The following is a 16,296-nucleotide window of genomic DNA, read 5'->3' as shown; positions in this document are numbered from 1 at the left end:
GTTTTTATTTTTTGAGATGACTCAAAAAAAAAGAAAAATAACATCATGACATGTGGAAATTATATGAAATTCAAATTTCAATGTCCGTAGATAAGGTTTTATTGGAACATAGCTAAGCTTACTTGTTTACATGTCATCTGTCCGCTTTCCAGCTACTTTGGCAGAGCTGTTGAGTCACTGCAACAGAGACCATATGACTTGCGATGCCTAAAATATTACCTAGCCCTTTTACCAGGAAAAAAAAAATTGCCAGTCCCTAGGCTATACGATCTCTAAGGTTAACAAGTTCAGCTAACTGAAAGGAGCCTCAGAAAACAGTCTTGGCATCTACTTCCAAAAAGTCAGCCACCAAAAACCCTATGAAGCACAGTTCTATCGATACACACGGGGTTGGTATGGGTCAGAGTCAACTCGACAACAATTTTTTTTTTTTAAGGTAAGTAGGAATTCTTCATCCAAAACAATGTAGGAAACACACTTATTGATCCCAAAAGAATTGTCTTTTGTGTTGTCAACATTTCCACCAGAATATGTAAAATACACACAGACTCACAGCATGTACATATAAACTTCTCAGATAGCAATCATTTTCTAATATTGCTTCTAAAAAGCAATATTTATGATTTTTAGTAATTTTATCAGATTAGCAAGTTTAATAAACGACCTGGAAAATTACTAACTAGAAACAAAATGAAAAAAACCAACTCCCCTAGAAATTCACACCATAAAACATTTATTAATAAGTAAAATTATTTCCCCCACCTTTGGTTATCAAAAAAAAAAAAAATGTGATTATAGTGTCTTTGTTGATACTGATCGCTGCCAATGGTTTTACGTTATTGTCATGAGATAGACAGATAGATATAAAAATGTGTAAAAGACCACACCTCACAAAGGTTTGTTTAGTTACAAATCTTGGTTTTGCTAGCATTTGAAAATGTATTTGCACATACGTAAACTTATTTTTTTATATAAGTAAACAATATACAAATAAATTCACTTGCAATTTTGGTAAGTCAGAACAACGGCGATAAATACAGCTCTTGCTGAGGACAGAGGAAAACAAGAAGAAAGACCCAACTTGGTGGAAGAAAGGCAATCTCTCTTTGAAAAGCTTTTCTCCTGACTGAAAAGTCCCTGTTTCCTGAAAAAAGCCATTTTGACGGTGAGAGTATAAAAGCCTCATGATTTGCAAAGTAAATCTGTATCTGTGATTTACATTTCACTCCAAGTTTCAGATTATGGCATAAAGGCTATACTAAAAATCACTGTAAAGCATTTCTTTGAATTTTTACTAGGTGAAACAAGAAAACATTTTATCAAATCTAGGCGGAAGGACTGACCTTCACATATAACTACAGTACCTGCACTCAGTACTATATAGAAATCAGGATTCAAAAACCAAACAGAGCGAAATGACAAGCTATACCACATGGCAAAATTAAAAGTCACTTGGAAAAGCAGCAGCTTGATGGTTTATGATTGCCATTTTAAAAATATCAAATTATTGCATCTTCTCAGATGTCCCTGGAAGGCCAGGAAATTAAAAGATTCAACAAGAAGGGGATGAATGGTTTTATGACAACAGCACCCACTATTTCAAGATTAAAATAATCCTAGAGTTCTGAAACGTCTTCACGGGTTAAGTGACTATAAAATTTCTTTCAGTCTCCTTTTAACGTAGAAAATCACTTTGTAATAAGATCTCTACCGAAGGTAAAAAAGCATGATCACAAAATATATATATATATATTTTTTTATACACTGAAATTAAGATTTGCCTGTGAAATACTGAGATCAATGATGAATTTCAGAGTGTTCAAGTTGGTTTCCTTTTATAATGACCACGTAATTTATGTCTTCCTCTCAACCTTGGGTGTTTATTTAAAAAAAAAAAAAAAAAAAAGGCCCAAGTGAAAAGGGAGGTAGGTCACAGCAATTCTAATCTTGTGAAGATAAAGACAAAATAGAAATAATAATAATGATAAAATAAAAACCCTTAATCTTTCAGTTTACACAATTCTTTTGACATCTGTACCTTGGGGACACTTAAGGGCACAGGCATCTGTGACTTCACCACCAGAAACAGCAGAGGCAGCTCGAGCGAATGTGCTTTCCCACCATTGATCAGTCAGGCGCGGGGATGGACCATCCAGGAACGCTGAGGCAGGGATATCTGCATATGGTGTGGGGGAAACGCACCTGTCATGAAGAATCCCGCCACCAATCTCACCGACATGGATAGCCTCTCACGACAAGGCATCTCTACAAGCTGACTGTCTGCATCTCTGACGCTCTTGGGAGCTACACAGTCACCACCGGGAACATCTTCTGCTCGCTGGTAGTATGGGGGAAGGGGGACTGGATCTGCCTGTAGCCAGTCTGCAGGCCATCCATAAAAGGGGGCACGGGCGGCATGGGTACCGAGTCGTGTTGCACCGTGTACCCCACGTAGGGCGGGTGCAGGTACTGCCCCTGGTGCGGCACGATCTGGGTGGCCTGCTGGCAGTTCAGCACGGAGAAGTTGGTGGGCATGTTGACGTACACGTTGTTCATGGTCCCCTCTGGCATGCAGCAGTTGGTCTGTGACCTGGTGGGGGGGCCCCGGGCACCCGAGTTGGCGCTGGAGCTGGAGCTGGCAGCTGTGCTGGACTGGCGAGAGGAAGACCCTCGGGACGTGCTGGCGCTGGGGATCATGGGGATGGTCTCCATCAAGCGGTTGCCCCCAGGGGCTCGGCTCTGCTGGGGCTCCTGCTTGGGCCGGAGGCATCTGCAGCAACAGGCTGCCACGAGGGACCCCAAGATGATGAAGGCAACAAACACGGAACCCACGATGAGGAACGGGACGTAGATAGGCACTGAAGAAAGGAGCACAGACACAAAATCATGACTTACTGTAAAAATGCAGTACGATTCTGTGATGAGCAGCATTTATACCCAGAGTGAAGGACCCAGGCTACGCCAGTTTATTCATTATCAGCCACAGACGCTCTGCCCCCTAGGAGGTGCTTGGGAAAGGTGGAGTCCCTGGGTGGTGCAAACGGTTAACGTGCTTGACTGCTAATTGAATGGCTAGAGGTTCAAGTCTGCCCAGAGGTGCCTCAGAAGAAAGGCCTGGCAGTCTACTTCTGAAAAATCAGTCAATGAAAGCCTTATGGAGCCCAGTTCTACTCTGACACACATGGGTTCGCCATGAATCAGGACTGCCTCCACAGCTACAGGCTGACTGGCTGGCAGGAGAGGTGGTAGGGCCTTCTGGGCATGGCGCTCAGCTCCCCCAAAACGAAAGTGCTGATATTTACAGTTAGACTCACCACTGCAATACTGTTAGAAGCAAATATTCAATCTGGTAAAATATATATATATATATTTATATATAATATATATGGATTTAATGTTTTAAGACTGTTACATTTCTAAAATACCTACCATACCTGAACTGCCCAAACTCATGTCTGCCCTAATAAAATCCTGAAAAACCAGACCCATTGCCATTGAGTTGATTCCGACTTATTGCAACCTATGGGACAGAGTAGAACTACCCCAGAGGTTTTCTAAGGAGTGGTTGTTGGATTCGAACCGCTGACCTTTTGGTTAGCAGCCAAGCTCTTAACCACTGTGTCACTTGCCGTAACAGATAGGTGAAAAAGGAAGACAGAAGAAGAACTGATGCATTAGAATTGTGGTGCTGGCAAAGAATAATGAATACATCAGGGGCTGCCAGAAGAACAAACAAACCTGCCTTAGAAGAAATACAACCAGAATGCTCCTTAGGAGTGAGGATGAAGAGACACTGGCTTGCTTACTTTGGACACGTCATCAGGAAAGACCATAATTGGTCTTTTCTGATGAAAAGAACATCATGGTCGGTAAAGTAAAGGGTCAGTAAAAATGAGGGAAACCCTCAATGAGATGGATTGACACCAACAGCCACAACAGTGGGCTCAAACATACCAATGATCATAAAGATGGCGCAGGACCAGGCAATGTTTAGTTCTGTTATAAAAAAGGTTGCCATGAGTTGGAGCCAACTCGGGGACAACTGATAACAGATAGTTACAGGATCTACATAGTAACAATGAGTTTAAATTGTTTAAAATTCTTTTTTCTCCCACTTAGAAAATTATTTACACTCCTTTACCATTTTTTAGCAAGTTCTTTTTTTACAAGCAGACAAATCAAAAATTTAGATCAGCCTCTAACCACTACCATTTCTCAACAGTCATTAAAAAAAAAAAAAAAACTACAATCTCTTGCTTAGCTGAAGTGCGGGCCCTTGGGTGGGAGGCCTAGCACAAGGCATTAAACGGTGGAAAGGCAAGGTTACTCAGGGGTGGAGTAAAGTTATTCCAGCCAGCAGACCAGCGTAAAAACATGTACTGAAAACAAATGTAGGGAGCAGCAAGACATTGGCTCAAGGAAGGAGGGCCACCCACCGGGAGCCAAGAAGGTGCCCAGGTAATACCAGGGGGGCTGAGGTGGCACAGGTAAACTCAAAGTTGGACACTGGATTCTGAGTGAAGAACTGCAGAAAAAGCCTGGAGAGCATAAAGCAATGGTCAAGATACACACTACATCAGGTTTATTTCAAAAACCTGTAAAAAATAAAAATAATCTTTTAGTAAAATCAATAGCATACTCCATTTTAAAATTAGATAGTCCTACAAGGCTTCCAGAAGCTAGCTCCATAGGCTGATGGGGGCAGGACCCAGAGAAAGGAGTCTGCAGAATGTCTCCAAACCACTTCTGTGGAATTCCACCCTGTGCTACCCAGCACCTCAAGTTTCTGGTATGTTCCTGATGGATCTTCTTGGCTCTTTGACTGAAAAATGCCATGAGGACAGGGACTAGATCTTACTGGTCCTGGAAAAGCACGGTGCCAGCACAGTCATATGGGACAGCCCTTTGGGAAGGATAAAGAGTCAAGTTCTCTGGCAACTGTAAGATCAGATACTTTAAATTATTTGGCTGTCCACGGGAACAACGAACCTTCTAATTATGCTCCTTCTTACTGCTCTTGCCTTCCTGGAGTCACTGCTTTTAGAATACAGTTTCACAAGGAGTCATACGAAAGAATGCTGTACAAATAAAAAGTTCTTTACGAGTACAAAGGCTGACAACTGGGTTCCAGTGCTGAAGAGAGGAAGTACTATATAACCATACACCCACTGCTGTTGAGTCAATTCCAACTCAAAGCAACCCTATATGACAGAGGAGAACTGCCCATAGGGTTTCCAAGGCTGTAATCTTTACGGAAGCAGACTACCACATCTTTCTCCTGCAGAGTGGCTAGTAGATTCGAACCACCAAAGTTTAAGTTAGCAGCTGAGAGCTTTAACCACTGCACTACTAGGGCTCCTAAAAAGTGCCCTTTAACAGGTAGAAACACTTGCTGTAGTCTGCAGCACAGTTGGTTTCCCAAGAGTATTTCTGTTCTAATTATACTATCACTTCAGGCTAACTAGAGTCCTGGAGCAGGGGCAGCTGGGCTTTTCCCATGCATGCTATAAAACCTTCATTCTCTAAATTGACACCAGTCCTCCAAATAAGTTATCAAAGAAGTAAACAACAGTAACACTGCAAAGAAAAATACCCCAAACATGAGAGCAAAACCCAGCTGAAATCAGTCTAAGTTCATATGAGTTTTCTGGGAGAAATAATTGTTCTCTTGCCAGGATTTTTAATTGGCAGCATAAATAACTTACACAGGGTAAACAATGCCGAGCTGCTGTCAGCACTCAGCACCGTTTAATTACCTAAGTTCTCCCTGACTGCAGAAAAGAATGGTGAGGAACAGGATTTTTAGGAAAAAAAGGTTTAAAAGTAGAATGAGGAACACACCACACACAATCCATAGCATCAAGAAACTTTCTGCTGCCTACTGATTTGTCCAAAGACCGCTAACAAGCCCAACCTAACAGACACATCACTGCAGCCCACCAGCTTTGGTTTTTCAGGCTTGATTCCAAGGCCACACGCTCTGCCAGGCTGTGCTTGCGTGGTAAAATGGCACCTTTTCTGGAATTACCCTCAGTTCTTCTCTCTTCAGATTCAAGCAGCAGACCGGGGAGGAGCATACTAATAAATTGCTTGACTGCAAAGAGAACTGCACTGGATGGATGTGCCTCTTACCAGGCCCAAGGAGACAGCTCTGTAAACACAGGAAGCCACTCACTGCCAACAGCTCAGGTAGCTCAAACCCCAGGCTTAGGATGCTGGTCAGAAGTCCTCTAGGTTAAGGGCAACTGCCTCAGAAAAAGAACCCCCCCCCCCCCACACACACGTTTGCGCTTGACCTCTATCTCTGCCACCCCAGAATTAAATCCTCCCTCACACTCACACACACCCCCCTTAGTTACTGGCGTATACCCTCAAGGGAGTCAGCCTGGGAAGGCTTCTGAAGAGCGGAGGAAGTGGAACCTATCAAATTCTATCACAGATTTGTTCACTCTTCAGCTCTGGCTTTGGCAATTTGGAAAAATAAAAAAAGTAATTAAGAAAAAAAAGAAGCCACAAAAAGCAAGGTTAGGCTGACTCTGATGTCATACCTAACAAGTCTGACCTGGCAAGAACTGCCCAGAGGCCCGAGACGCCTGGCCCACCAGCAGGGGAGAGTTAGAGGGGACCAGGTCTGATAAAGTGCATCACCGGCAGGAAAGCCCTGAAGAGCTGCCTTCCTTCCGAGGGGACTTCACGGTAGTGCCACTGCCAGGCCCCCTCCGAAGGGGGCGCGTCCCCGCCGCTTCCTCAGGTACCCCCCCGCCAAAGTACCCCTTACTAGAGGTTAGACGTATGGAGACAGGAGATATGGAAGGTGCAAGAAACGTGTTGCTGTCTGCGGCCTACCCTGTATGGTTTTCTTGAGAAAAGCCTGCCACCTTTTAGCTGACAGTTGGGTAAACTGAGACCAGGGCGGTGAACTGGCGACCCTCTTCGCACCAATTAACTGGATGGACCAGAATGCAGGCTCCGCAGGTGCTTTTCGGCAATGTCGGTGCTCCTACTTCCTTTCCCCTCCCAGGCTCCCGGGTCCCTGCCCTAGGGACACTGTCAACCTTCCTCCCCGTTCGTCGCGCTCGGTCCCGCCGCCCTACCTGCCGAGCCGTCGGGGCCGTCTTTGTCCGCCCGGCCAGGCTCGCCGGCGCCCTGCTGCTGGTCGTTGTCGCAGCCGCCCTGGTCCAGGCGCGCCTCGGCGCTGGAGCAGCAGTAGCGCAGGGCGCAGCTGCCGCAGCAGATGGTGGCGTCGCCGCCGTCGAAGCGCTCAGGGCACTGGAAGCCGATGCGCCAGACGCCCTGTGCGTCCAGCCAGCCGTGGCAGTACTCGCCGCCCGCCCGCGCGCCCGCCGCCAGCAGCGCACCCAGCAGCACTGGCAGCAGCGAGGCGGCGTTCCCGGAGGCGGCGGCCGGGCGGCGGCTGCCCCACATGGTCCCACCCTGGGCGCGGGCGGCGCGGCTCCAGAGGGCAAGTGGAGGTCTTCGGGGGAGTGGGGTCTCCGGGTGCTGCGGCCGGGGCCACCTCGCGGGGCGCCCCTTACGCGCGGGCCACTCCCCTCTGCCCGACGTCCGAGAGCCTCCGACACTGGCCGGCTGGGTCGCGGCTCCTAAGCCATCCCCGCCACTTTCCGTGGTTCCAGCCTTCGGCGGGGCTGCTTTGAGGGGAGCCTTTCGCTGTTGTAGCTCCCCGGGTGCAGTCAGCGGGTTCCCAAGGCTTCAACCACAACAGGACTCTCCAAGTGCATCCCCACGAAGGCGGTCACTCAGCCCGGGTGGCCTCCAGGCACACCCGCCTAGCGCCGCGCCGCCGGCCTCCTGATGCAGAGCCGAGTCGCAGCTTCTGGGTCCCGGCGCAAGTCTGGCGAGTCTCCCCTACTTCACTCTCCTTTCAGGGGCCCAGAGAGCCGAAGGCAGCGGGCGGCGCGCGCGGAGCTCCGGACAGCAAGTGCAGCGGGCGGCAGCGCGCAGCCTCCAGAGCTCCCAACTTTGTCCGCATGGCTCCGGCCGGCTGTCCGAGCGCTGCCCCAAGGTGCAGCAAACACCCCCACGCAGGGCGCTCGGAAAACCCGCTCCCTCCCGCCGGGAGCCCTCGCCCGCTGCAGAAGGCGCCGCCGCCGGCGCGTCCAGGAGCCGCAGTCCCGGAGCCGCGCGGCGCCGCTCGCTGGCCGGGCGGCAGGCGGCGCGGCTGCTGCTGGGCGCAGGTCCCAGGCGACCGCTTGCCCAACTCCCCGGCTGCAGCCGGTCCCACGGGAGCAGAGGGCCTCTGTCGGCTCCCCACGCCCCTGCGCTCCTGGGCCCTCGGAGCTGCACACGGATGGGAGCTTCCCACGGAAGTATCAGCCCGCGCTACCGCGGAGACAGCGCGCCACACAGCCGCACATCCGCCGCTAGGCGCCAGCCCAGCCTCAGGCTCCGCGCGCCGCGGCCGCGCTGCGCTCTCTTATAGTGCTTCGGCTGCCTGGGCGCATGCGTACTGAGCCGCCTTCCGTCCCCACTGGAAGCCCCGAGGTGAGGGGGAGGCCTCCGCCTCCTCCTCCCACACCGGGGGAGACGAGCCCTGTGGCAGTGGGGAGTGGGCTGCAGTCTGCAACAGGGCAGGAGAAAAAATAATTAACAATCTAGACCTTGCTAACACAATAATACTAATAATGCTAATTACAGCAAACTAAACTTGCTTATTCAAGTTTAGTTTGCTTTTATTATACTTATCTTTGACATTCAAAATTTGATTTGATTCTTAGAACTCCCCAAAGAGGTATTATAATTACTCTTCATTTTACAGATAATGATGTTGCAACTCCGAGTAGCGGTCTCCTCTCGGTTTCTAGCAGCTGATGTCTTGGCCACCGCTGGTCGCAGACGGGGGCGGAGTTGGGAGGGAGCAGATCTTGGCAGTTTTCACACTCCATCCTGGTGCAGCACGTGGTCCGCCAGGTGGAATGAAAAGGGTTTGGCAAAGATATCACACATTTGGCCACTGACTGGCTGACCTGTGTCACTTTTTTCCTTTTATATTTGGGGGTGGGGGGTAATGGAATCCAGCAGAAAGGTACCTCGGTTCAGCGTTTGGCCTCAGTTTACAGACAGCTGCAGTCATGGGAAGGCAAGGTTCAGACAGACCAGACGCCCCGCTTTGATGAAGGAGGAATTAATAGCGTCTCTCCTGCGGAAGCTGAGACAACAGGTGCTGATGCTAAAGCAGCCAGGATTATTTTTAAAGGACCGAATGCCCTTCCCAATTCCTGGGAGGCAGGAGACCTGACTGACACACCAGCCCTACCAGTGGAGAGTCGCGGCATTGTGTTGGCCTCAGTTTCTCCATCTGTAAAATAGTGCATAGCAGGTGGTGACCACCAAGGTTCCCTTCCAAGTCCAAGACTAAAGAGCACAGGACAGTTTTATTCCGAACAGAGCCTCTGCTCCAAACAACAGCCACTGGGCACTTGTGCATACCTGGTTAATGGAGAGACTCAGAAATTGTTGATATTCTTCCCCTCCTCCAACAGCCAAAGAAAAAACCCTACCGTACCCTGTACCCCTTGATAAACAAAGACGTTCTTTTCACTAAACCTTTCTACGGTATCGCACTCTATTTCCTTGCATGTTTGGGGCGGGGGGGTTATACTGTTAGGGGCTGAGGATTCACTGGGAAACCATTTCCTTCAAACAGGACCACGGAAACTGGACAGAAAGACAAAGAAATAAGGAAAGACAACGCAAACATGATTAAAAGCTATGACTGGTGATGTACAGGGTCAATTTAAGCACATAACCTAGGGGCAACTACCGGGCTCAGAAAAATTATTAGAGAAATGCCATTTAAAATTAGACCCAAAGAAACCATGGAAAGAATTAGTTTTTAAGCTTCAGCCATTTTCTTAGAGTTGACACAGACTTACGGTGAGTCTGCGTGTGTCAGAATAGAATGTGCTCCATCAGGAGTTCAATGGCTGATTTTTCAGAAACAGATCACCAGGCCTTTCTTCCAAGGCACCTCTGGGAACCTCTAGACTTTCATTAGCAGCCTAGCACATTAATCCTTTGGATTAAAACCAAAAAACCAAACCCACTGTCGCTGAATCACCTCTGACTCATAGCGACCCCATAAAGTTTCCAAGGAGTGTCTGGTGGATTCGAACTAGTGACCTCTTGGTTAGCAGTGATAGCACTTACCCACTATGCCACCAGGTTTCCTTTGGGTTAGTTAACATTTACTGAGGGTTCACTATATGACAGGCACTGTGGTGAGAGTTTGACACGCATGGTTTCGTTTAATCCTCACAACTCTACAAATAAAACACAATTATTATCTTCATTTTATTAATGAGAATACCGAGATATAGAGATTAAATAACTTGCTCAAAGCATTCAGATAGAAAGTGTCACTATGTCTGCACTAAACTTGGTTCTACCTGACTCCAAAGCCCACCCACACCCACACTGCTAATCACCGCAGTTTCCACCACAGTTTAAGCCCATGCTTGGCTGCAAATTGTGTACAAATCACCAGATGGCTAGATGGCGTTTTTGTTTTCTCTACTGCAGCATAGATTGATTTTGGTGGTGTTCAAAGGGTTAGTGCTTTAGTTCTCTACCACCACCCCTTTGGAAAACAAAGTAATGCAGAAGAACTGTACTTACTTCAGGGAATTCCCATGCTATACCCTTTTTCTACTATCCATTTAGCCTCATCTCCAAAACACCCACAATTTGTCAGTTTATTTACGAAGATGGAAGTTGTTGAAAGTTTTCATAGCAGAATTGATTAGGTGACCTGTTTGTACCACAGTTTAAACAAAACCAGTTTTTCCCAAATAATCCATAAGTTAGTCTCTAGCCAGCTAACTTGCAAGTGTGGAGCTTGAGCAAACCCGTCCTCTTTCTGATGGTTGTTTGCCTCTCTCTCTTAAAAGTTATAACGGGTTTATGTAAATGAAAGAGAAGAGGGCTATTTCAGTTGCTTTATGAGGTTTTTTTTATGAGGTGGTGATAGCCTCCAATGCTCGAAAATACATTGCACTGACCTTCCTTCTGACTCGTTTTTCATTTTCATTCTTTGTGTGTCTAGTGTGTTTCATACAAATTTTATAAAATAAAACAGCAAGTATGGGAGATGCTACTGGGAGATATTAAGATGATCTCGTTCCTCCTACAGGCAATGAAAAGAAATTCCCTGGCCCTCCTTAATATCTATCCCAGCTGTTTTACTAGTCTCTTCTGAGAAACTATGACTGGTAATCACAACATACAGGTAGTAGTAATGATAATTTATTATAATCAAAACTAAATGTCAGGCGGTCTGCCAAATCTATTCAAACACATATAAAAGAACCCCCCCCTTAAAAAAGGTTAAATTCTATAGATATTAACTGCAAAAGCCCATTTTCAAGTTATTTTACCTTTCAGTATGTGCCTACATATATATGAATAAAATATAATTGGTTTTAAAACAAACTTCTGACATATTTTCTAACGGTACAAGTAGAAAGTCATATAACTAAAGAAATGATTACTTATAACCTTGCTAACTGGAGTAGATACAAATCATCTGGAGTTAATCATATTTCATTTAGCTGGAAGTTCTATAAGTTGCAAGATCAACAGTGTTTTTCTGCAAGTTTCAGCAAGAGCAGAAGTTTCTTACCAGCTGTGTCCCAGTCAGCAGTCTGTGTGGGAAGAATGGCTTTCGCTAGGTTCATTCATTTTTTCCCCCCTCTTCTTTCATAAATAGGAGCAGTATTGCAAACTCATGTTTGGCTTACCAGAAGCTCTTTCAAGTTAAAGTGTTTGTGTTACCAACGAGATCTCAAACCCCAACAAATATGTTCATTTGCATTTCTTCGAATTTTGTCTTGTGGTTACCTAACCTCATGTGAAAATAAAAACGGCCAAAAAATTTTGAAAGCAAAAAAAATCTTTATTGTTGCTTATAAACTTTCATCTTCCATCCTTCTTTCTTTTTCATATAATCAATACGCTGACTTTCAGAAAAGTAATTTCTATATTTTAAATTCTTTTTCTTCTCATCTACCCTTTAAATATTTGACATACTTCTCTCCCTCTATACATAACGCCTCCAAGATTTTTTACTGAACTTTCCTCTCTCTCTCTTTTTAATTTTTTTTTTTTTTGTCTGTTTTGGCGAACCCCCACGTGTCTGTCAGTACGTCGTAGTGTGGGGGTTTGCATGTTGCTGTGATGCTGGAAGCTATGCCACCGGTATTCAGATACCAGCAGGGTCATCCCTAGAGGACAGGTTTCATCTGAGCTTCCAGACTAAGACAGACTAGGAAGAAGGACCTGGCAGTCTACTTCTGAAAAGCATTAGCCAGTGAAAACCTTACGAATAGCAGCAGAACATTGTCTGACATAGTGCTGGAAGATGAGGCCCCCAGGTTGGAAGGCACTCAAAAGATGACTGGGGAAGAGCTGCCTCCTCAAAGTAGAGTCGACCTTAATGACGTGGGTGGAGTAAAGCTTCTGGGACCTTCATTTGCTGATGTGCCATGACTCAAAATAAGAAGAAACAGCTGCAAATTAATACTCGGAACCTGGAATGTACAAAGTATGAATCCAGGAAAATTGGAAATCATCAAAAATGAAATGGAATGCATAAACATAGATATCCTAGGCATTAGTGAGCTAAAATGGACTGGCAGTGGCCATTTTGAGTAGGACAATTATATAGTCTACTATGCTGGGAATGACAACTTGAAGAGGAATGGTGTTCCCATTCATTATCAAAAACAACGTTTCAAGATCTATCCTGAAGTACAATGCTGTCAGTGATAGGATAATATCCATACACCTACAAGGAAGACCAGTTAATACGACTATTATTCAAATTTATGCACCAACCACTAGGGCCAAAGATGAAGAACTAGAAGATTTTTATAAGCTGCTGCAGTCTGAAATTGATCGAACATGCAATCAAGATGCATTGATAACTACTGGCGATTGGAATGCGAAAGTTGGAAACAAAGAAGAAGGATCAGTAGTTGGAAAATATGGCCCTGGTGATAGAAACAATGCTGGAGATCAAATGATAGAATTTTGCAAGACCAGTGACTTCTTCATTGCAAATACCTTCTTTCACTAATATAAACTGCGACTATGCACATGGACCTCGCCAGACGGAACACATAGAAATCAAATTGACAACATCTGTGGAAAGAGAAGATGGAAAAGTTCAATATCATCAGTCAGGACAAGGCCAGGGGCTGACTGTGGAATAGACCATCAATTGCTCATATGCAAGTTCAAGCTGAAACTGAAGAAAACCAGAGCAAGTCCACAAGAGCCAAAATATGACCATAAGTATATCCCACCTGAATTTTGAGACCATCTGAAGAATAGATTTGATGCACTGAACACTAGTGACCGAAGACCAGACGAGTTGTGGAATGACATCAAGGACATCACACACGAAGAAAGCAAGAGGTCATTGAAAAGACAGGAAAGAAAAGAAAAGACCAAGATGGATGTCAGAGAAGACTCTGAATCTTGCTCTCAAACGTCGAACAGCTAAAGCCAAAGGAAGAATTGATGAAGTAAAAGAACTGAACAGAAGATTTCAAAGGGCGTCTTTAGAAGACAAAGTGTTATAATGACATGTGCAAAAAGCTGGAGATGGAAAACCAAAAGCAAAGAACACTCTCGGCGTTTCTCAAGCTGAAAGAACTGAAGAAAAAATTCAAGCCTCAAGTTGCAATAGTGAAGGATTCTATGGGGAAAATATTAAACGACACAGGAAGCATCAAAAGAAGATGGAAGGAATACACAGAGTCATTATACCAAAAAGAATTAGTCGATGTTCAACCATTTCAAGAGGTGACATATGATCAGGAACAGATGGTACTGAAGGAAGAAGTCCAAGCTGCTCTGAAGGCATTGGTGAAAAACAAGCCTCCAGGAATTGATGGAATATCAATTGAGATGTCTCAACAAACAGATGCAGCGCTGGAGGTGCTCACTCATCTATGCCAAGAAATACGGAAAACAGCTTCCCGGCCAACTGACTAGAAGAGATCCATATTTATGCCTAGTCCCAAGAAAGGTGATCCAACCAAATGTGGAAATTATAGAACAATATCATTAATATCACACACAAGCAAAATTTTGCTGAAGATCATTCAAAAATGGCTGCAGCAGTACATCAACAGGGAACTGCCAAGAATTTCAGCCGGTTTCAGAAGAGGACGTGGAACCAGGGATATCATTGCTGATGTCAGATGGATCCTGGCTGAAAGCAGAGAATACCAGAAGGATGTTTACCTGTGTTTTATTGACTATGCAAAGGCATTTGACTGTGTGGATCATAACAAATTATGGATAACATTGTGAAGAATGGGAATTCCATAACGCTTAATTGTGCTCATGAGGAACCTTTACATAGATCAAGAGGCAGTTGTTCGGACAGAACAAGGGGATACCGATTGGTTTAAAGTCAGGAAAGGTGTGCGTCAGGGTTGTATTCTTTGACCATACCTATTCAATCTGTATGCTGAGCAAATAATCCAAGAAACTGGACTATATGCAGAAGAACAGGGCATCAGGATGGGATGAAGACTCATTAACAACCTGCGTTATGCAGATGACACAACCTTGCTTGCTGGAAGTGAAGAGGACTTGAAGCACTTACTAATGAAGATCAAAGACCACAGCCTTCAGTATGAACTGTACCTCAACATAAAGAAAACAAAAATCCTCACAACTGGACCAATGAGCAACAACATGATAAATGGAGAAAAGATTGAAGTTGTCAAGGAGTTCATTTTACTTGGATCCACAATCAACAGCCATGGAAGCAGCACTCAAGAAATCAAAAGACATATTGCATTGGGTAAATTTGCTGCAAAGAACCTCTTTAAAGTGTTGAAAAGCAAAGATGTCACCTTTAAGAGTAAGGTGCGCCTGACTCAAGCTATGGTATTTTCAACCACATCATATGCATGTGAAAGCTGGACAATGAATAAGGAAGACTGAAGAAGAATTGAAGCCTTTGAACTGTGGTGTTGGCGAAGAATATTGAATATACCACAGACTGCCAAAAGAATGAACAAATCTGTCTTAGAAGAAGTACAATCGAAGTGCTCCTTAGAGGCAAGAATGGTGAGACTGCATCTTACATATTTTGGACATGTTGTCAGGAGGAATCAGTCCCTGGAGAAGGACATCATGCTTGGCAGAGTACAGGGTCAGCAGAAAAGAGGAAGACCCTCAATGAGGTGGATTGACACAGTGGCTGCGACAATGAGCTCAAGCACAACAACGATTGTTAAGGATGGCACAGGACCCGGCAGTGTTTCATTCTATTGTGCTTAGGGTCACTATGAGTTGGAAGTGACTCGACGGCACCTAACAACAACATTTTGGTGAAAGTATATACAGCCAAAGATACACTAATTCAACAATTTCTATATGTAAAATTCGTGACATTGGTTGCGTTCTTCAAGTTTTGCTACCATTCTCTGGATGTTTTTCCAAATTATTCCACCACCATTATCTTAAACTCGCTGCCACCTGAGCTTCCCCTCCAACCTTTCGAGTTGCCATTGAACTTTTTTTAAAGTCGATTTTGATACCTCCTATTACTTTTTTCTTTGGAGATTCGGAGTTGAAAACCAGCACTAACTTCTTCAAATAATGCTTGCATAGTAGCAAGAACAAAGTCAACGTGTGATGTCAAAAGCCTGTAGCTATGAAACTAGTAATCCATCCATGATGTCAAAGGAAGATTCTGAAGCAGGTTCACAAATTGCAGAGAGGCTCTATCTTCTTATCAATGAATACACAGGAAGATAACCAACTAAAAAGTTACGGAACACAGTCAGATATCTCTGAGCATAATTCCAAGCTCCTAAGCTAAACGTTAAGAAGTCCTAGTGGCATACTAGACTGCTAACCAAAAGGTTGGCAGTTTGAACCCACCCCAATGGCTCCACAGAAGAAAGACCTGACGATCTGCTCCCATGAAGATTACAGCCTTGGAAACTCTATGAGGCAGTTCTTCTCTGTCCTATAGGGTCGCTATGAGCCAGAATCGACTCAATGACAATGGGGTAAGTTAAATGTTACAAACTCTCCCTCCCCCGTTCCCTAGAAACCACTAGCATCAGGAATGCTGTGAGAGATGCCACTGAGGTCTTCCTTTACCGTGGTCTAGGAGTTTCTGGGTGGGGCAAAGAGTTAATGCACTCAGCTGCTAAGCAAAAGTTTGGAGATTTAGTCCACCCAGAGAATCCTTCAAAGAAAAGGCCTGGCGATCTACTTCCAAAGAATCAGCCATGGAGCACAGTTCTA

At 45.1% G+C, this 16,296-nt stretch overlaps 1 protein-coding gene across 1 annotated transcript; it reads right to left on the bottom strand.

The window, feature by feature from the left end:
- Nucleotides 1-29: 29 nt before the first annotated feature.
- SHISA2 (shisa family member 2) lies at nt 30-7,425 on the bottom strand. The gene is made up of 2 exons (XM_003414054.4): nt 7,095-7,425; nt 30-2,858 (listed from the first exon to the last, which is right to left on the bottom strand). The coding sequence occupies exons 1-2, from the start codon at nt 7,423-7,425 to the stop codon at nt 2,305-2,307; spliced, it is 885 nt and encodes a 294-aa protein (XP_003414102.1). The 3' UTR covers nt 30-2,304.
- Between the last annotated feature and the right edge of the window lie 8,871 nt (nt 7,426-16,296).

This window comes from Loxodonta africana, chromosome 23, assembly GCF_030014295.1.
Source record: "Loxodonta africana isolate mLoxAfr1 chromosome 23, mLoxAfr1.hap2, whole genome shotgun sequence".
NCBI classification, from domain to species: domain Eukaryota; kingdom Metazoa; phylum Chordata; class Mammalia; order Proboscidea; family Elephantidae; genus Loxodonta; species Loxodonta africana.
The sequence above is the reverse complement of the archived record's forward strand: the minus strand, read 5'-3'. Positions and strand labels throughout refer to the sequence as shown.